This window comes from Tenrec ecaudatus, chromosome 8, assembly GCF_050624435.1.
Source record: "Tenrec ecaudatus isolate mTenEca1 chromosome 8, mTenEca1.hap1, whole genome shotgun sequence".
In the NCBI taxonomy this organism is placed as follows: domain Eukaryota; kingdom Metazoa; phylum Chordata; class Mammalia; order Afrosoricida; family Tenrecidae; genus Tenrec; species Tenrec ecaudatus.
In genome coordinates, this window is record NC_134537.1 from 61,619,302 (window position 1) to 61,636,384 (window position 17,083).

Here is a 17,083-nt window from a genome sequence, read left to right on the forward strand (position 1 = left end):
AATAAAAACATCCACCTGCAGGTAACTGATTTATAACAATGGACCAAGAAACATTAAACGAGAAAGGAATATACCTCTTCAACAAATGGTACTGGGAACACTGGCTCTCTATCGGCAGAAGAATGATCCATACCCCACGCACAAAAATTAGCACAAGATGGGCTAGAGGTTTAATGCAAACCCCAGAGCTATCAGGGTCATCAATGAGAACATTGTGATAAACCAACAGATCCTATTGCATAGCGTATACAGATAAGCAAATATAATAGAGGAAGCACACACAATAGAAGAAAAACTAGATGACTGGGACATACTAAAAATAAAGCTGCACATCAAAAGAGTAAAACAAGAGCCCAGAGACTGGGGGAAAAATTGTGTAGCACTGATATAATGGGCAAGGAACTAATTACTAAAAAACGATAGACTTCTGCAACACTTCACTAAGAAAAAAATAAATAATAACATTTAAAAAGCATGCAAAAGACATGAAAGATAGTTCACAAATGGCTAACAAACACATCAGAAATCGTGTAGAATCACGAGCTATCCAGGAGGTACAAATGAAACCAATTAAGGAATATCACCTTACACCCACAATGATAGCCCAATTCAAAAAACACTGGAAAGGGTCTGACGAGATTGGACTTCTTATACATGGCTGGTGAGCCTTTAAACACATACAGCGTTACGTAAAACAACTGGGAATAGAAATACCAGACAATCCAGAAATACTTTTGCTGGGTACATACTCTAAAAACATACGAAACACAACATGAACAGATGTATGCACTCTGATGTGCACTGCAGCAGATTTTATGATAGCAAGAAGCTGGAAACAACACCAATAGCCATCAGTATAAGAATGAATAAAGAAACTGGTACATGCACACAGTGGAATACTATGTATACCTGAAAAACAGTGATGAAACCGTGAAACACATTATGATATGGTTACACCTGAAAGTCATTATACTAAGTGAAGTTAGTCAGTCACAAAAAGGACAAATAATCTATGAGTCCATTACTATAAGGATAAACAGTGGTGGGATTCAATTGGTTCTCACAGGTTTGGCAGAACCAATACCTAATTTTGTGTTGAATTCTGTGAACCAGTTGCTAAAATTACACTTGTAATTTTACAAGTTCTCACTAAGGTGAGTGGCTAGGCAGCTGCCCAAGGTGGAAATCACAAATTTACAATCCTTACTCATTTTTAATATTCATTTGTGCAATAATGTGTTATAAGCACCTCCATTCCATCCATACGGGTAAAATATAGACAGAATTATGCTTGCAATATTTCTTTATTAATTTTATAAAACTTGTTATATGTTGCTAAAATACTATATAATTTTTAATCATTTTATTGGGAGCTTTTATAGCTATTATAATAGTCCATTATTTAATTAGATCAAGCACAATTGTTACCACCATCAGTTTCAAAACATGTTCTTTTTTTTTCTTGAACTCTTTGATATCAGCTCCACTTTATCTCCTCCCACTCACCACCCTGTCCCCCAAGAACCCTTATGATTGGTTACACACACACACACACACACACACACACACACACACTGTATCTTACATCATTCAATGTATTCGTGTATCCATTCTGTCATTTGTTCTCCTTGAGTGGGGTTGTACAGTCATCAATGCTATCAGCTGCCCCCCCCCCACCTCCTTTCTCTTCCCATATTCCCAGGGATTCATTACTCCTATTACTGTTTCTATCTTGTCTTTCCTGCAGCTTACAATCTTAATTATACAAATGAACATACACAGGTCTAACAAGATTAATGAGGTAAAAACATAATAGTAAGGGCTAAAATATATTAAAGAACTAGAGGATAGTTATGTGTTTCATCAGTGTTATACCACACCCAAGATTTATCATGCCTTTCATGTGGCCCTTCGCTGAGGGACTGTCCAATTATCTTACCAATGGGTTTAGGGTCTCCACTTTGTCCACATTCCTTCACACATTTTGATTGCTTGTTTTTGAACTTCTGATACCTATTCCCATCGACACCTCATGATCACACAGGCTGGTGTGCTTCTTCTATGTGGGTTTTGTTGTTGCCTGCTAGATGGTTGCTTGTTTAACTTCAAGCTTTGCAGACGCCAGGTGCTATTGTCTTCACTGATTGTGTTGGGAAGGTGAGTATCATATAGTGCCACATTATTAGAAAAAACTATTTTTGTACCGAGGTAATATTTAAGTAGTGGCCCAAAGTCCATATGATTCCTTGTTGTATTTACATGTATATACATACATAGACAAATACACCTATCTTTATATGTTTACATGTATATATCACTCTATTAATACCTACATATATATTTACTTTTTTCTTTCCTCTTTCCTTCAGCCACATTATCATTATCATGTTTACCCATTGTTTACCTCTCCAATAATTCTCTCTGATATGCTTCAATTGATCAAACACAAAAAGAACTGCTACACCCTTCTGACTGTCAATTTTAGAACCTTTGATTTCCCCTGTCCCTATCTTCATTGGCTCGCTGCTCACCCGACCCCACCCCTCACCCCCCGGCCTCCTCTCCTCCCATTCCTATTCTCATTCACTTGCTACTTCAGTAAACAAACCTATAACATAAAGAGAAAAAGTGCCAACCGACTGGAGGTAACATGCTATCATCCATTTCAACTTTGTGTCCTGCCCCAGTTACCTAAAGATCTTATGAGTGAATTATGCAATTGAAAGTGTTCCAAGAGCTAAAAATATTTTCAGAACAAGTGCTGTAAGTTCAGCAGAAATGAAAAGGATTTTTTTTCCCAAGAAAGGTATAATATATTCAGAGAAGTCCCCTAATATTTCTAATACATCAAACAGAGTAACTATTGTTTAATTGGCCTACCTTTAAATAATGGGATCCTCCTCCTACAGTGAAAAGATGGCTAAGGAAAAATCGTGTGAAAGCGAAGACTACCATGAGTGAGGATGCCAGCCAAAGAGTAATATGGAAATATCTTAAATAACAATTTTATTGTTTTTTCAGATATTATTTAATATTTTTCATTTATATTGTAACGCTTGTAACATAAATCTAGTTTGTGTACCTTTTTATTGTTCTTATTTAAGTATTAACCATATGAAATAATAAATTACCTTTTGGTATATCTTTTTAAAAATACTTAAGACATTTGTTAGGGCAGTGAACTGGTTAATAAATCATTTTAATCCAACCACTAGATAAATATCAAGGAAAATGCATGCTTTTATTCTCCTTAGGTCATGTAATCTCCTAATCTGATCTCCCAAACAATGAGATAGAGGGCCTGCATAACAACCATGAACCATATATCCACGCCTTTATTTATGTATCTTGAAAATCCACTTCAACAGAGGTGGTTTCACCTCACCTGAGGTGAGTTTCTCATGTTGGGGTAAGAGAGAAAAGACCAATATTTTCCTGCCATATAACATTATTCTATGGTCACCTCAAATCAACAGATAATCCTATAAGGATGCTTAGTTTAATTGCAATGGAAGTGTGGATGGGGGCAGGTCTGTCTTGGAGGACGCAATTCAACTTCTGTTGGTGTATAAGCCAGATGAGCAACCTGCCATTTGGGAAAAATGCTTATGATTACTTATATATACCTCAAGGGGAGAATATGCCCAATATCATGTTCCTCATAGGGTACTTTTGACCTAGATTCTATGCAGACCAAGGGACTCAGTCTGAGTGCTATCAAGAACTAGGATTTTAGAGTCTGACTTTTTGAGGTGCACAACACCCTTCCCAGCCTATAACAAAAGGACCCTAATTGGAAGTCCCACTAAGTGAACTGAGCTTTACCTTAATCTTACCCTTAGCAGGTTTAAGGAATGGAAAGATTTTTTTTTAAATCATGTTATTGGGGGCTCGTACAATTCTTATCACAATCCATACATACATCTATTGTGTCAAGAACACATGTACATTTGTTGCCATCATCATTCTCAAAACATTTGCCTTCTACTTGAGCCCTTAATATCTGCTGCTCATTTCCCCCTCCCTCCCCACTGCCCCCTACCTCATGAACCCTTCATCATTCACATATTATTATTATTTTGTCATATATTACACTGTCTGACATCTCCCCCTGCCCTCCTCTCTGCTGTCCCTCCCCCAGGGAAGAGGCTATACATAGATTCCTGTAATCAGTTCCCCCTTTCTACCCTACATTCTCTCTACCCTCCAGGCATCGCCACTCTCATCACTGGTCCTGGAGGAATCATTTGTCCTGGATTCCCTGTGTTTCCAGTTGCTATCTGTACCAATCAATGTACATCCTCTGGTCTAGCCAGATTTGTAAGGTAGAATTGGGATCATGATACTGGGGATGGGGGAGGTATTTAAGAACTAGAGGAAAGCTATATGTTTCATCGTTGCTACCCTGCACCCTGTCTGGTTCATCTCCTCCCCACAACCCCTCAGCAAGGGGTGTCTGGTTGGCTAACATTGGGCTTTGAGTGAAAGATTTCTTTTGACTTAAGGCTGAAATACCCTAGTGTGATAAGAAGCAGACGATTGCTATTACAAGGTTATGGAATTGGTAGTCAATGGATCTTCATTCAGAGTTTTCCTTTGAGGTTATCCAATGGATAAAGCCTGGGACTAACATATAATTAATATGTTCTTGCTCTCTTTGCTTTTTAATTTTATGTGTTAGTCTGGTAAGCATGGTCTGCCTTTGTGGATGAGTGTTATTGAAAGTTTTGTGCTATCTCCAACCTTCATTGTATGTGTAGTGTATAATCATTTAAACTTTTAACTTCTACAAGTCAAAAATTTATGTACTGTGGCCTAAATAGCTGGCCTATACATTAAAATTTTATTTTCTCACCAGTGTTTTAAATTCTAAATCAATGATCCTATTATTAGAATTACCTTATACCCAATGGGAGTGATTTATAAATTATCATCTTCAATAAAATAATAATGATATCTCTAAAATTGACCAGGTATATATATATAAACTACGGGTATACTAATAGATTTTCATCTCACACTTAATCATGGCTCTAATCTATAAACAATTATTTCTATGACATGATATTACCTGATACTTGTGTTCATTGAGAGATCACTGAATATATCAGTTTTATAGCAAAATGTGATGAAGAAAGCAGATGGTGCCAGGATATCAGAAAGAATGGTATCTGGTATCATAAATACTTGTCTTCAAACAAGCAGCAATCTAAATGAAATGTCAGTTAAGTTCATACAGAAGAAGCATACCAGTCCATGTGATCCAAGGTTATAAATAATAAAACCAAAATATGGGAAAGAGAATGGTATCAGAAGTTGAATCTAAATAACTGGTTTGCAGATAACTAAAGATAACAGGAGAAGCCCAACATGCCTCTTCAAGGTCCCCACATTCATTACTGCCACTTTTTTCTTAGATTGTCATACTGTGGTGGCTTGTATATGTGCATGTGTGTGTGCGCGCGTGTATGTGTGTGATGATGATGGAAGTTATGTCACTGGTATTTAAAGTGTCAGCAAGGCTACCCAAGGTGAACAGGTTCCAGTAGAGCTTCCAGACTAAAAACAGGCCACGTAGGAGGTATTTACTCTCCACTTCAGAAGAGTTTGCCACTGAAAACCTTAAGCATATTTTCAAAATACCGTGAGCTACTGAAGGCCTAGTGAGTGGAAACAGACCATTGTCGGAAATGGTGCCAATGACAGGACCCTTAGGTTAGACCCTTAGGCATTTCAGTGTGACTGAGGCGGAGCTGCTTTCTCAAGACAGAGATAACCATAATGAAATCAATAGAATAAAGTATTCCTGTGGAAATAGAACTTTCAGGATTTGTATTTCATGATGGGGCATGATTCGAGTTAGGGAAAAACAGCAGCATAAAATTGCTAATGGTCTGAGCCTGAATGTGAGATGCATGAGGGTAGGATGGATATCCTAGGCATTAGGAAGTTGAAATGGACTGGGATTGGCCATTTTGAATCAGACTATCCTATAATTTACAATGTATAGAATGGTGCAATCAAGAAGAATGGCATTGACTTCATGGCCAAAAATGATATTTCAAAACCAAGCTTGAACCGCATTGCTCTCTGTGATAGGATTATACCTATCTGCTTGCAAGAACTCCAATCAATACAACTATTAATTAAATGTATGAACTAACCCCTAAAGCTAGTGATGTAGAAGTTGAAGGATGCTGCCGACATCTTTACTTGGGAATTGATCAAATGTGCAACCAAGATGCATTGATAGTTATTGGTGACTGGAATACAAGTGTTGGAAACAAAGAGAAATGAAGAGTGGTTGGAAAGGATGGTCTTGGAGATAGAAAGGAAGCTAGAGATCACATGACAGAACTTTACAAGTCCAATGACTATATCATAGCAAATGCCTTTTTCAACACTAATGGCGACTATACACGTGGAGTTTCCCAGATAGAATTTGCAGAAATCAAATTGACTATATCTATTGGAAGAGACAATAGAGAAGTTCAATGTCAGTAGCTAATATCAGACCAAGGGTTGACTGTGAAACAGGTAGTTGATTGCTTCTATGAAAGTTCAGATTGAGGCTGAAAAAAATTAAAACAAGTTCAAGGTAGCCAAAATATGACTTTGAGTCTATCAAACCTGAATTTAGAGAACATCTCCAGAAGAGATTTGATACATTGGACACTACTGACTGACAACCTGATGAGCTTTGGGAGAACATCATGACCATCATTCATGAAGAAAGCAAAAGGTCATTAAAAAGATAGGCAAGAAAGAATTTATCAAAGTGGATGTCAGAACAGACTCTCAAATTTGTTCTTAATCATAAAGCCAATGGAAAAAATGATGAAATCAGAGATAAATAGGAAATGTCCGTGATGACAATGCTCAAGAAAACAAAGTCAAATGTTACAATGAAATGGGCAAAGATCTAGAATTATAAAATCAAAAAGGAAGAACATGCTAAGTATACCTTCAACTGAAAGAACTCAAAAAATAATCCAAGCCTAGAACTGCAATATTGAAAGGTCCTATGGGAAAAATATTGAATGACACAGGAAGCAGCCAAAGAAGATGGAGAGAATGCAGTCACGGTACCACAAAGAACTGGTCAACACTCAATCATTTCTGCAGGTAGCTTATAAGAAGAAACCAATTGAGCTAAAGGAAGAAGTTCAAGCTGCACGGAAAGAATTAACCACAAAGGATCCAGAAATTGATGGAAGGCCAATTGAAATATTTCAGCAAGCCGATGAAGCACTGGAAGCACTGACTTGTCTTTGCCAGTAAATCTGTAAGACAGTTAGTTGGCTAACGGTCTGAAAGAAATCCACAATTTTATACGTTACAAAGACAGTGATCCAACCAAATTCTTTAATTATAGAACAATATCATTGGTATCACATTCAACTCAAAATTTCTTGAAGATCATCCAATAAAGGTTGTAGCAATACATTGACAGGCGCTACCAGAGGTCCAGATTAGATTTAGAAAAGGACACGGAACGAGGGTATCATTGCTGATGTCAGATGTATCTTGGCTGAAAGCAAAGAATATCAGAAAGGTGCTGACTTATGCTTCATTGACTTTCTATAGCATTTGACTGCGTGGGTCACAACAAACAATGGAGAGTCTTGAGAAGATTAAGAATTCCAGAGCACTTATTTTGCTGCTGAGAAACTAGTGCAGGAATCAAAAGGCAGTTGTATGAACGGAATGTGGGAACACCACACTTTAAAATCAAGAACAGTGTGTTTCAGATTTGTATCCTTTCATCATACTTACTCAATTTGTATTCTGAGAAAATCATCAGGGAAACTGGATTATATGAAGAATAATTTTGCATCAGGATTGAAGGAATGCTTATTAACAACCTGAACTATGCAGATGATACAACCTTGCTTCCTGAAAGTGAGGAGGCAGACATGCTGATGAAGATCAAGGATTGCTGTCTTCAGTGTGGATTATAACTCAATGTAAAGAAGACCAGACCCTCACAATTGTACCAATAGGTAAGGTCATGATAAACAAAGATTGAAGTTGTCAAGGATTTTTTCTTGCTTGAATCCATAATCAACTCTCTTGAAAACAGCAGCCAAGATATCAAAGGAGTGTGTACATTGAGTAAATCTCCTGTATAAGATATCTTTATTTTATTAAAAAGGAAGGATGCCAGGGGATTTTCAGTTGTCTCCTATGCAACGTGAAAGTTGGACACTGCATAAGGAGCACTGAAGAAGAATTGATACATTAGAATTGTGGTGTTGGCAAAGAATACGGAAAATATCCTGGACCCCCCCCCCCCGCCCCACTTCAAAGGACAAACCAATCTGACTTGGAAGAAGTACCGCCAGTGCTTCTAGACAAAAATATGGTGAGACTGTTTTTCATGTACTTTGGACATGTTAGGAGAGAACAGTCCCCACTTTATCAGGCTCAATAAAGCAGGGGGTCAGTGATAGACAGGAAGGCCTTCAATGAGATACGTTCACACCATGGCTACAACAATGGGCTAAGATATAGGAAAAATTGTGAGGCTGGTCCAGAGCCAGGCAGTGTTTCTTTCTGTTGTGCACAGGGTCACTGTGTGCTGGAATTGACTGGGTGACACCTAACATCACAGCAACAACACAGCGGTTAAGCCTCTGGTGAATCCCTCGACCTCAGGTCAAAGATATGGGTAGCCTTGCGATCAGACAGAGAACATACTAAAGTCTATTCTGGCAAATGCATCCAGGTTAAAAAGGAAAAGTTGATCTCCCTTTAAATCACTTGAAACTTTTTGCAGTTCTTAATATTTTCTGCTTTATTTTGTTGAAATGAACTTGCGTGTCTCTAATGAATCTAAGTCCACTTTAGTTTTACTTTTGCTCTTTTTAAAGCCACTCAGATAAATTTTCAGATACAAAGGCTAAGGAAGAAATATGCAACTTCATTTTGTTTTTAAAGAAAAACATAGCTGTGCAATTGCACAACCCATCTCATCAAATCAGTAAGTGTCTCATTGACTCCCACCCTCCCATTAAAATGTGGTTTCTTTTCCTTCCACCTCCTACTTCCTCTAGCTCCATGATATTCTTGCCTCCCACTCCTCTTACATCCCTTCACCCCATTCCTGGCCTCCGTATGGTCTTCAAAGTCTTATCCTTTATGTGAAAATATTTTTCTTTATTTTCCCTATCATGATGGCATCATTAAATATTTATTTTTATAGGATTGATGAACTTTACTGAGCCGATATCCTCTAGTTTTGTCCATGCCTTGTGATGTTTAAGAGAGTCTTCATAGTTATGTGTTGATACATAATATTCCATTGAATTCATGTAGATAGGGGTAATAGATAAAAGAGTATGTTATATGTTTCTCTATAATCAGGGTTTTAGGTTGTTTTCATCTTTGTGCTATTATAAACATATGTCTGTTTGTGTTATGTTTGTTATTTTTTAGAGTATATATCCAGCAGAGGGATTGCAGGATCATAATGTAATTTTTGTTTCTTTGTTCAAGGCAGTTCAAGGCAGTGTCTACGGTCCCATCAGAATGCATGAGCATCCCAATCTCTACAAATCCTCTCCAGCATTTATTATTAACTGCTCTTTGAATTTTGCTAAAAGAGTCTGTGTCAGATAGCTCCTCACTATTGTTGGAATTTGTCTTTCTCTAATTGCTATTGAACATGAACATTTCTTCATATGTTTGGTGACCACCTGGATGTCCTTTTTTAGCAAATTGTCTATTCATGTCTTGTGCCCATTTTTGCCAAAGCCCCATTTTGGTACCTGGTGTGATGGAGTCCTTCAATTTACTGCTCTGTACTTCTCAGTCATTTTTCCTGAAAGGAAAGCCTTCCCCTCTCGCCAGGTAACCATCTGGGCTTTCCCATGTAGTCATACTTTGACGCCTACCCCTTCCAGGAACAGGTGTCCAAGGAAGGGGAGAAAGTAGGAAAATAGAACTCTGGGCATTGTATCAGGGTTTGGGGGGTTACGTTGTTATGTTCTTTATTCATTAAGGAAAAAAATCGGAAACAAAAATGTGGTGAAGAAAGCTGATGGTGCCCGGCTATCAAAAGAGATAGTGACTGGGGTCTTAAAGGCTTGAAGATAAACAAGCGGCCATCTAGCTCAGAAGCAACAAAGTCCACATGGAAGAACACACCAGCCTGTGTGATCGAGTGGTCCCAAAGGGATCAGTTACCAGGCATCAAAGAACAAAAAATCATATCATTGACTGCACACCTCCATGATAGGATCGCTGAAGACAAATGGGTGCATAAGCAAATGTGGTGAAGAAAGCTGATGGTGCCCGGCTATCAAAAGAGATAGTGTCTGGGGTCTTAAAGGCTTGAAGGTGAACAAGCGGCCATCTAGCTCAGAAGCAAAAAAGCCCACATGGAAGAAGCATACCAGCCTGTGCGATCACGAGATGCCAAAGGGACCAGATATAGGCATCATGCAAAAAAAAAAACACGATATAAGTGTGTGTATATATGTGTATATGTATATGTATATATATACCATATTAAATGAAGGGGGAAGTGCAGAGTGGAGACCCAAGGCCCAAGTGTCGGCCAATGGAGATCCCCTCATAGAGGGGTTTAGGAGAGGAGATGGTTTAATTAGGGTGCGAGATAGTACCGATGAAGAACACAGCTTTCCCCCAGATCCTGGATGCTTCCTCCCCCCAACTACCATGATCCGAATTCTACCTTGCAGGCCTGGATATGGCAGAGGCTGTACACTGGTACATATGAGGGCTGGAGGTACAGGGAATCCAGGGTGGATGATACCTTCAGGACCAAGGGTGTGAGGGGCGATGCTGGGACAGTGGAGGGTGAGTGGGTTGGAAGGGGGGAACTGATTACAAGGATCCACATGTGACCTCTTCCCTGGGAGAGGGACAGCAGAGAAGGGGGGAAGGGAGACTCCGGATAGGGCAAGATATGACAAAATAATGATGTATAAATTACGAAGGGCACATGAGGGAGGGGGGAAAGGGGAGGGAGGGGGAAAAAAAAGAGGACCTGATGCAAGGGGCTTAAGTGGAGAGCAAATGCCTTGAGAGTGATTGGGGCAGGGAATGTATGGATGTGCTTTATACAATTGATGTATGTATATGTATGGACTGTGATAAGAGTTGTAGGAGTATCTAATAAAATGTAAAAAAAGAAAAGAGGAGAAAAAAATGATTAGGGCAAAGACTGTACAGATGTGCTTTATACAATTGATGTATGTATACATATGAACTGTGATAAGAATTGTATGAGCCCCAATAAATTGTTAAAATTTAAAAAAAAATGTCAAAAAAAAAAAAAGGGTGTGGGCAGATTTGGGGTGGAAGATACCCAGTAGGTGGGAAGTTGAACTTCACTGATACTCTTGATCAGGTATCACATTATTCTTATATAAAGAAAACCAGGATCCAAAATAATAATAATTACCTATGAACATGGCAGAGGAATTTGGGGGGAAATGGAGAGCTAAACCATTAAGTACAAAAAATGTTCTAAAAATGATTGCACACTATTCTTATTATTATTGAAAAAATGAATTGTATGATACATGAATTGCACAGCAGTAAATATAAAAATTAAAAAGACTTAATGGAAGTGAGTTTCTCATCCATAATTCACAGCAAGAAGTGGGTTTCTTTGGGATGAGAGACAAACATATGTCTAGTACTCTCTGAAATTTCCAACAAGGTATTTTAACTCTGAGAAATGTGTCCACAATCCAGCGTCAACACAGCTATGCAGATCACTCTGTGCCACCTCCCTCCGTTCGCTCTGGCATCGAAGTGCCGTTTGCATTCGTGATTCTCTGTGGATATGGCACGGGGACGCAATGCCCTCCGATGTATGGAACACAAAATCGCAATTTCAGTGTACATTTATTAAATATGATTTCCTCATCTCTGCAACCATGAAGAGGGCAGAAAACATAAATGAAATATGAGAATTTGAAGCTTACAAAGGACAACTGTCTATTTAAAAATCAACACCTTGTCTATTCTGCAAGCAGCACAATACACTGCTTCCAGTAGTGAAAAATCACTCCAGAAATCTGAATGTATCTCTCATCACACATCTTATACAGCAGTTTATATTAAAACCAGTTTTTCGCTAACAGTGATCTGTCGATATCTTTGCAGGAACTCGGCTTAATAAGGCACTTGGTGCAAATGAAATGTTGCTATAGAGTGCTGAGGAAAGAGACTCAAACTCTCTGCTCTCTGGAGGTAGAATGAGCATCACCACGGGCACGGAAAGGACACTTACCAGACTAAACCGATTCTTGGCCAGAGCAATGAGTTCCTGGTCCCCAGGGGCACAGATGTTTAAGCCAATGGGCAACAGTCGCTTCAGAGCTGCTACAATCAGAGAGGTCTGCACAGAGTACCGGTCGCCTTTGCGTTTCATTTTCTTCCTTTCTTGTTCAGAAACAGCTGCCTACGAAACAAACATTCATTCTGGAATCTCTGCCAGCTTTGATCAATTTCAGAACTTGCTACCTAGGAAAATTAAACTGAATGTGGTTTATCTTCCTCATTTTCTATTGGCCCCTCTCCCATTTCTAGGCTTTATTTTATTGAAAAGCATACTGTGCTGACCATAATTTTTCTCTTTCTTTCTTAAAATTTTAGTACTATTCCCATGTGTCCTAGCCATTACAATTCATTAATATGCATTTCTACGAAACTATTAAGTGGGAAAAGTAACAGGTAGGAATATAAGAATATCTGTTTTATAATTTTCATCGTTTAAGGAACAATTTTAAGAATAAAAACTTTACTTTTGTACTGATGTATGTCTGATACATATATTATGTATATAATGCATGTATACATAATAACCTTATAAAATACATTCTCCTTTCATACAGTATAAATGCTCACTATAAGTCAGAATTGGCTGGAGAGCAAGGTTTTTATTGTTGCTGTTGCTAATAATCTTGTCTCCTCAGGGCCTCATTTCATGCTAGTGAACTGGAAAACCAAACCAAAGCAAACTCACTGCCATTGAGTTAATGGCAACTCTTAGTGGCCCAACATGGGTATTTTCTAGATTTGAACTCTTTACACGAGTAGACAACCTGGTCTTCCCCGGCACGGGAGCCGGTGCTTTCGAACTGCTGACAACTCTGCCCCTAGGGCTCTTAGCGATTTGACCTAGTACATAAATGGACGTTTTGAATATGCAGGAATGTCTGGATGACATATTTATAACTGAATGCCAGGCTTCTTTAGTGCTTTTTTTTTTTGGTGATTTCATTAAAGATTATGCTGCTACCTAGACTCACCTCAAATGAGAGTCAAATTTTCATTGATAATTTCTAGTGACGCCTTATGGGGTTGCTAATCGCAAGTCTGATGGTTCAAACCCACACGCCGGAGAAGATGGGTATGTGTTTTTCCGTAGTCTTCATAAACCCTAAGCAACTCTAGTTTGTCCTACAGGGTTGCTATGAGTCAGAATCAATTAGATGGCAGTGACTTTAGATTTTTTGATTTGGTAATTTTCATTAGGTAGTAAAGATTCCTCCGGCTATTCAGGTGGCAAGTTCTAATGTCTAAGTTAAAATAGTTATGCCACGTCTTTTTCCTAGCTCTTGTGAAGTTGCTAGTGGTTTTGAACTGCCAGCTATACAGATCATAGCCCAGTGTATAACCATTACACTACCTGGGTGGAATTCCCACATGTCTTTAAATAATTACCATGCTTACTTTACTGCATGGTATCTATAACTGAAAAAATAAGTGAAAAATGCTTGATCATTTAAGGGTGATTGATATACATCATTAACACGAAGAAAGGAAATCTATAAGCAGACAAATAGCACGTGTTGTTTTGCTTACTTTAAAACAAATCCTTTAAAATCGAATTTCTCTCTAATATGATGAGCTCCACTAGGGCTGTGGCCTGAACTTTTTTGCTCCTTATATTCTCATACCAAGCACTTTGCCTGGCCCAGAGGAACAGCTCAATAATTTAATCAAAATTGATATAGCTAACAAATGCTGTGATATTTGGTTTGCAATCTATCCTCTAATATTTGAATCAGATATAAATATGGAGTATCATAGTTAACACCTGCCATCAGGATTAATTGATCTTTCTAATAAACCAGTCAGTCACCTCATCTGTCGTTCACACATACATATGGGCTTCGAAATAGTTTTCGATAAATGTAAGTAAAAGAGAATGAGATTTTCTGTAAACTTTTTGAAGCCTGCTCACATATAGACTTCAATATGATTCTCAAAGTTTCTTCTAAAACATCTACACTTGTAAATAGGAGATCAAGATCAATGAAAAACAACAATAACAAAGATACATCAAGCAGACTGCTGTTCTTGAATGATATTCTAAGCCTTCAGTTAAGCAATTCTGAGAAGTGTGAAGCCAGTTGTTGGCTTCCTCTTCCCCTGTCTCCTCGTAAGCCATCTGGAAACTTCCCAACGTTCATGGTCAATACCCCCCTCTCTCTTCCTCAGTGAGGCTTTCTTCGTTAGATTGTCCATTTGTCCAAATACCCGTTATTGGTTGGAATGTCACTGCATTTCCTTTTGTCACGTTTGATACTACAGTGATACTTGTGAATGTTCCCGGGGTGCTTACAAATCTGCAAGGCAGTGTATACAACCTGCTTTGATTGTTGCAACCTTCTGTCAGGGTAAGCGAGGTCAAGAAATTAATGAAGCAATCATATTATAAAGTGGCAGAGTTGGCATTCTCAATATGTGTACCTTCAAAAGATTTTCTCTTTCCTCTACCACACCGAGAACAGGACATGCATCTTTAATACGTACTATTTACCACATGTTCCCTCAGTGATAACTTGCAAAGAATTTCTGTTATAGCAAAATAGTCCATCAAAGACTACCTGCATAAATTTGTTAATACATGTTTAGGAAATTTAAAACTTCAGCAATAAGGGATCTTGCCTAAAGCTCCTCAGAGAGAACATCTGTCATGAAAGCATACTCACTTCATACTACCAGACAACAGGACAATAGATTAAATTTGTTGTTATAAGCCACCCAATCTGTGGCATTGTTTTTGTAGTAGCCTTGGGAATCAAATATGCTATCTTATGAGATACACTTGTTTTATTTCACTTGGTGGTAACTCAAAAGGTAAATCCATATGTTTTAATGGGTTTAGAGAGGAGCCTTCCCCTTTCCCTACAAGTTAAATGAGTAAAAAAGAAATACAAAGGTATATTCCCACCTCTCTCTGTGGTATTTAAATAATGAAGCAATTGTTTTGAAGTCTATACGTGTAATGATTGTTATGAGTTAGAATGAACAAAATGGCAGCAATGAGATTTTTAGTATATAGCTAAAATATTTAAATCCCAAACCAAGCTCATTGCCATAAGTCCATTACAATTCACAGTGACCCCATAGGACAGAGTAGAGCCACCCTATACAGATTCTCAAGCTTTAATGTCCATGAAAATACACTGCTATATTTTTCTTTGAAGAAATGACTAGTGGATTTAAAGTTCTGAGCTTTCAGTTAGAAGCTGAGTAGTGAACCACCATGCCACCATGGTACACATATATTTACTCGGCAAATTTATAACGTTGCCTACTCATACATACAAGAGTATACTAATTGGGTAATTTTGTGAATGAGTATGTATATACAATAAGTAAGTAAATAACTTTACCCAATGCATCAACATCTAAAAGGTCTAAAAATATCAACCAATAAAAGTTACATCCAGAATTTTTTTTAAACAGCGAAACAGATGTTAACAATACCTTTGACATCCTTGACTTGGTGTCAGTAATGAGGAAAGACATGTTGTTGATTTCATTTTGTACCACAAAATTCTGCTCTTCTCTTTTGAAATTCTAAGAATTTGCAAAAGAAATGTAAGTCAAAGCCATTAAAATACGAAGTCCATAAACTAGGAAATGGTGGAAAAATAAACTACAATGAAATATTGTGTCACCAATATGAAGATGGCTATTATAAAACATTTAAAATAACATGTGTTGGTAAACATGCATAGATATTGAATCCCTTATCTATTGCTTGTGGGTTTATAAAATAGGGCAGCAACTGTGGAGAAAATGGTTAAAAATTCACCTGAAAGTGAAGTAATGGACAACAGAAAAGTAGGTAAAGGGAGACATCTGTCAGTGTAAGACATGAAAAAATAATAATTTATAAATTATCAAGGGTTCATGAGGGAGGGAGAGTAGGGGATGGAGGCAGGTCGGGAATGAGGAGCTGATACCAAGGGCTCAAGTAGACAGAAAATGTTTTGAAAATGATGATGGCAACATATGTCCAAATGTGCTTGACACAATGGATGGATGGATTGTGATAAAAGCTGGATGAGCCTCCAATAAAATAAATTAAACAAAAGAAGAATTAACTATGACCCAACAACCTGACTTAGGAATATACGCAGGACATTTGGAAGAAGTGACTCAAATGGGTGTTTGTAAATCCATACTTATCTACAGCACAACTCAAAATAGTCAAAAAATGGAAACAGTTTCAAGGTCCCTTAATAGGTGAATGGATAAACAAAAGGAGGTATATGCGAACAATGGCATGTCAAACAGAGAGAGAAATTAAGTCCTGCTGCCTGTCACCATGCGAATCAACCTTGAAATCACTATGCCAAGAGCAATAAGTCAGACACAATGTGACAAATACACAACCCTGTATTGATAAAATATCTGGAGTAAGTAAATCCAAAAGTTGAATTGTATGTCTCATTTTGGATGAGCAAAACCAAGTAAAGCGATCCCATAGTAAGCATTTAAGTCTCAATTACTAATACATAAGAAAAGGATTGCATGAAATGGTATGGGTATATTTATACTAAGTTTCAACTTTTATTCCACTCAGTTTACCATTCATAATCATAAGGACACTTGTTTTTTCTTTAAGCATTTGGAGATGTATTTAGCATATATTAAAAGATTAATTTTGCATAAATCATAGGGAATTCAAAAGCACATATCCATATTTTCTCTTCATTTAAAATATAATTATATATTCACCTAAAAGCAAACAGCTTACTATAAATGCTTCTGTTTCATATGTTGTAATGAATGAAAATTTAAA

At 37.7% G+C, this 17,083-nt stretch overlaps 1 protein-coding gene across 1 annotated transcript in view; it reads right to left on the reverse strand.

The window, feature by feature from the left end:
* RYR2 (ryanodine receptor 2) overlaps window positions 1–17,083 on the reverse strand; it is an 819,632-nt gene that overhangs the window by 139,510 nt on the left and 663,039 nt on the right. Inside the window, exons 71-72 of the mRNA XM_075556394.1 lie at window positions 15,760–15,852; window positions 12,269–12,439 (exon numbers count right to left, since the gene is read on the reverse strand). Of these exons, the coding sequence (XP_075412509.1) occupies window positions 12,269–12,439; window positions 15,760–15,852 (264 nt within the window). The remainder of the gene's footprint in view (window positions 1–12,268; window positions 12,440–15,759; window positions 15,853–17,083) is intronic.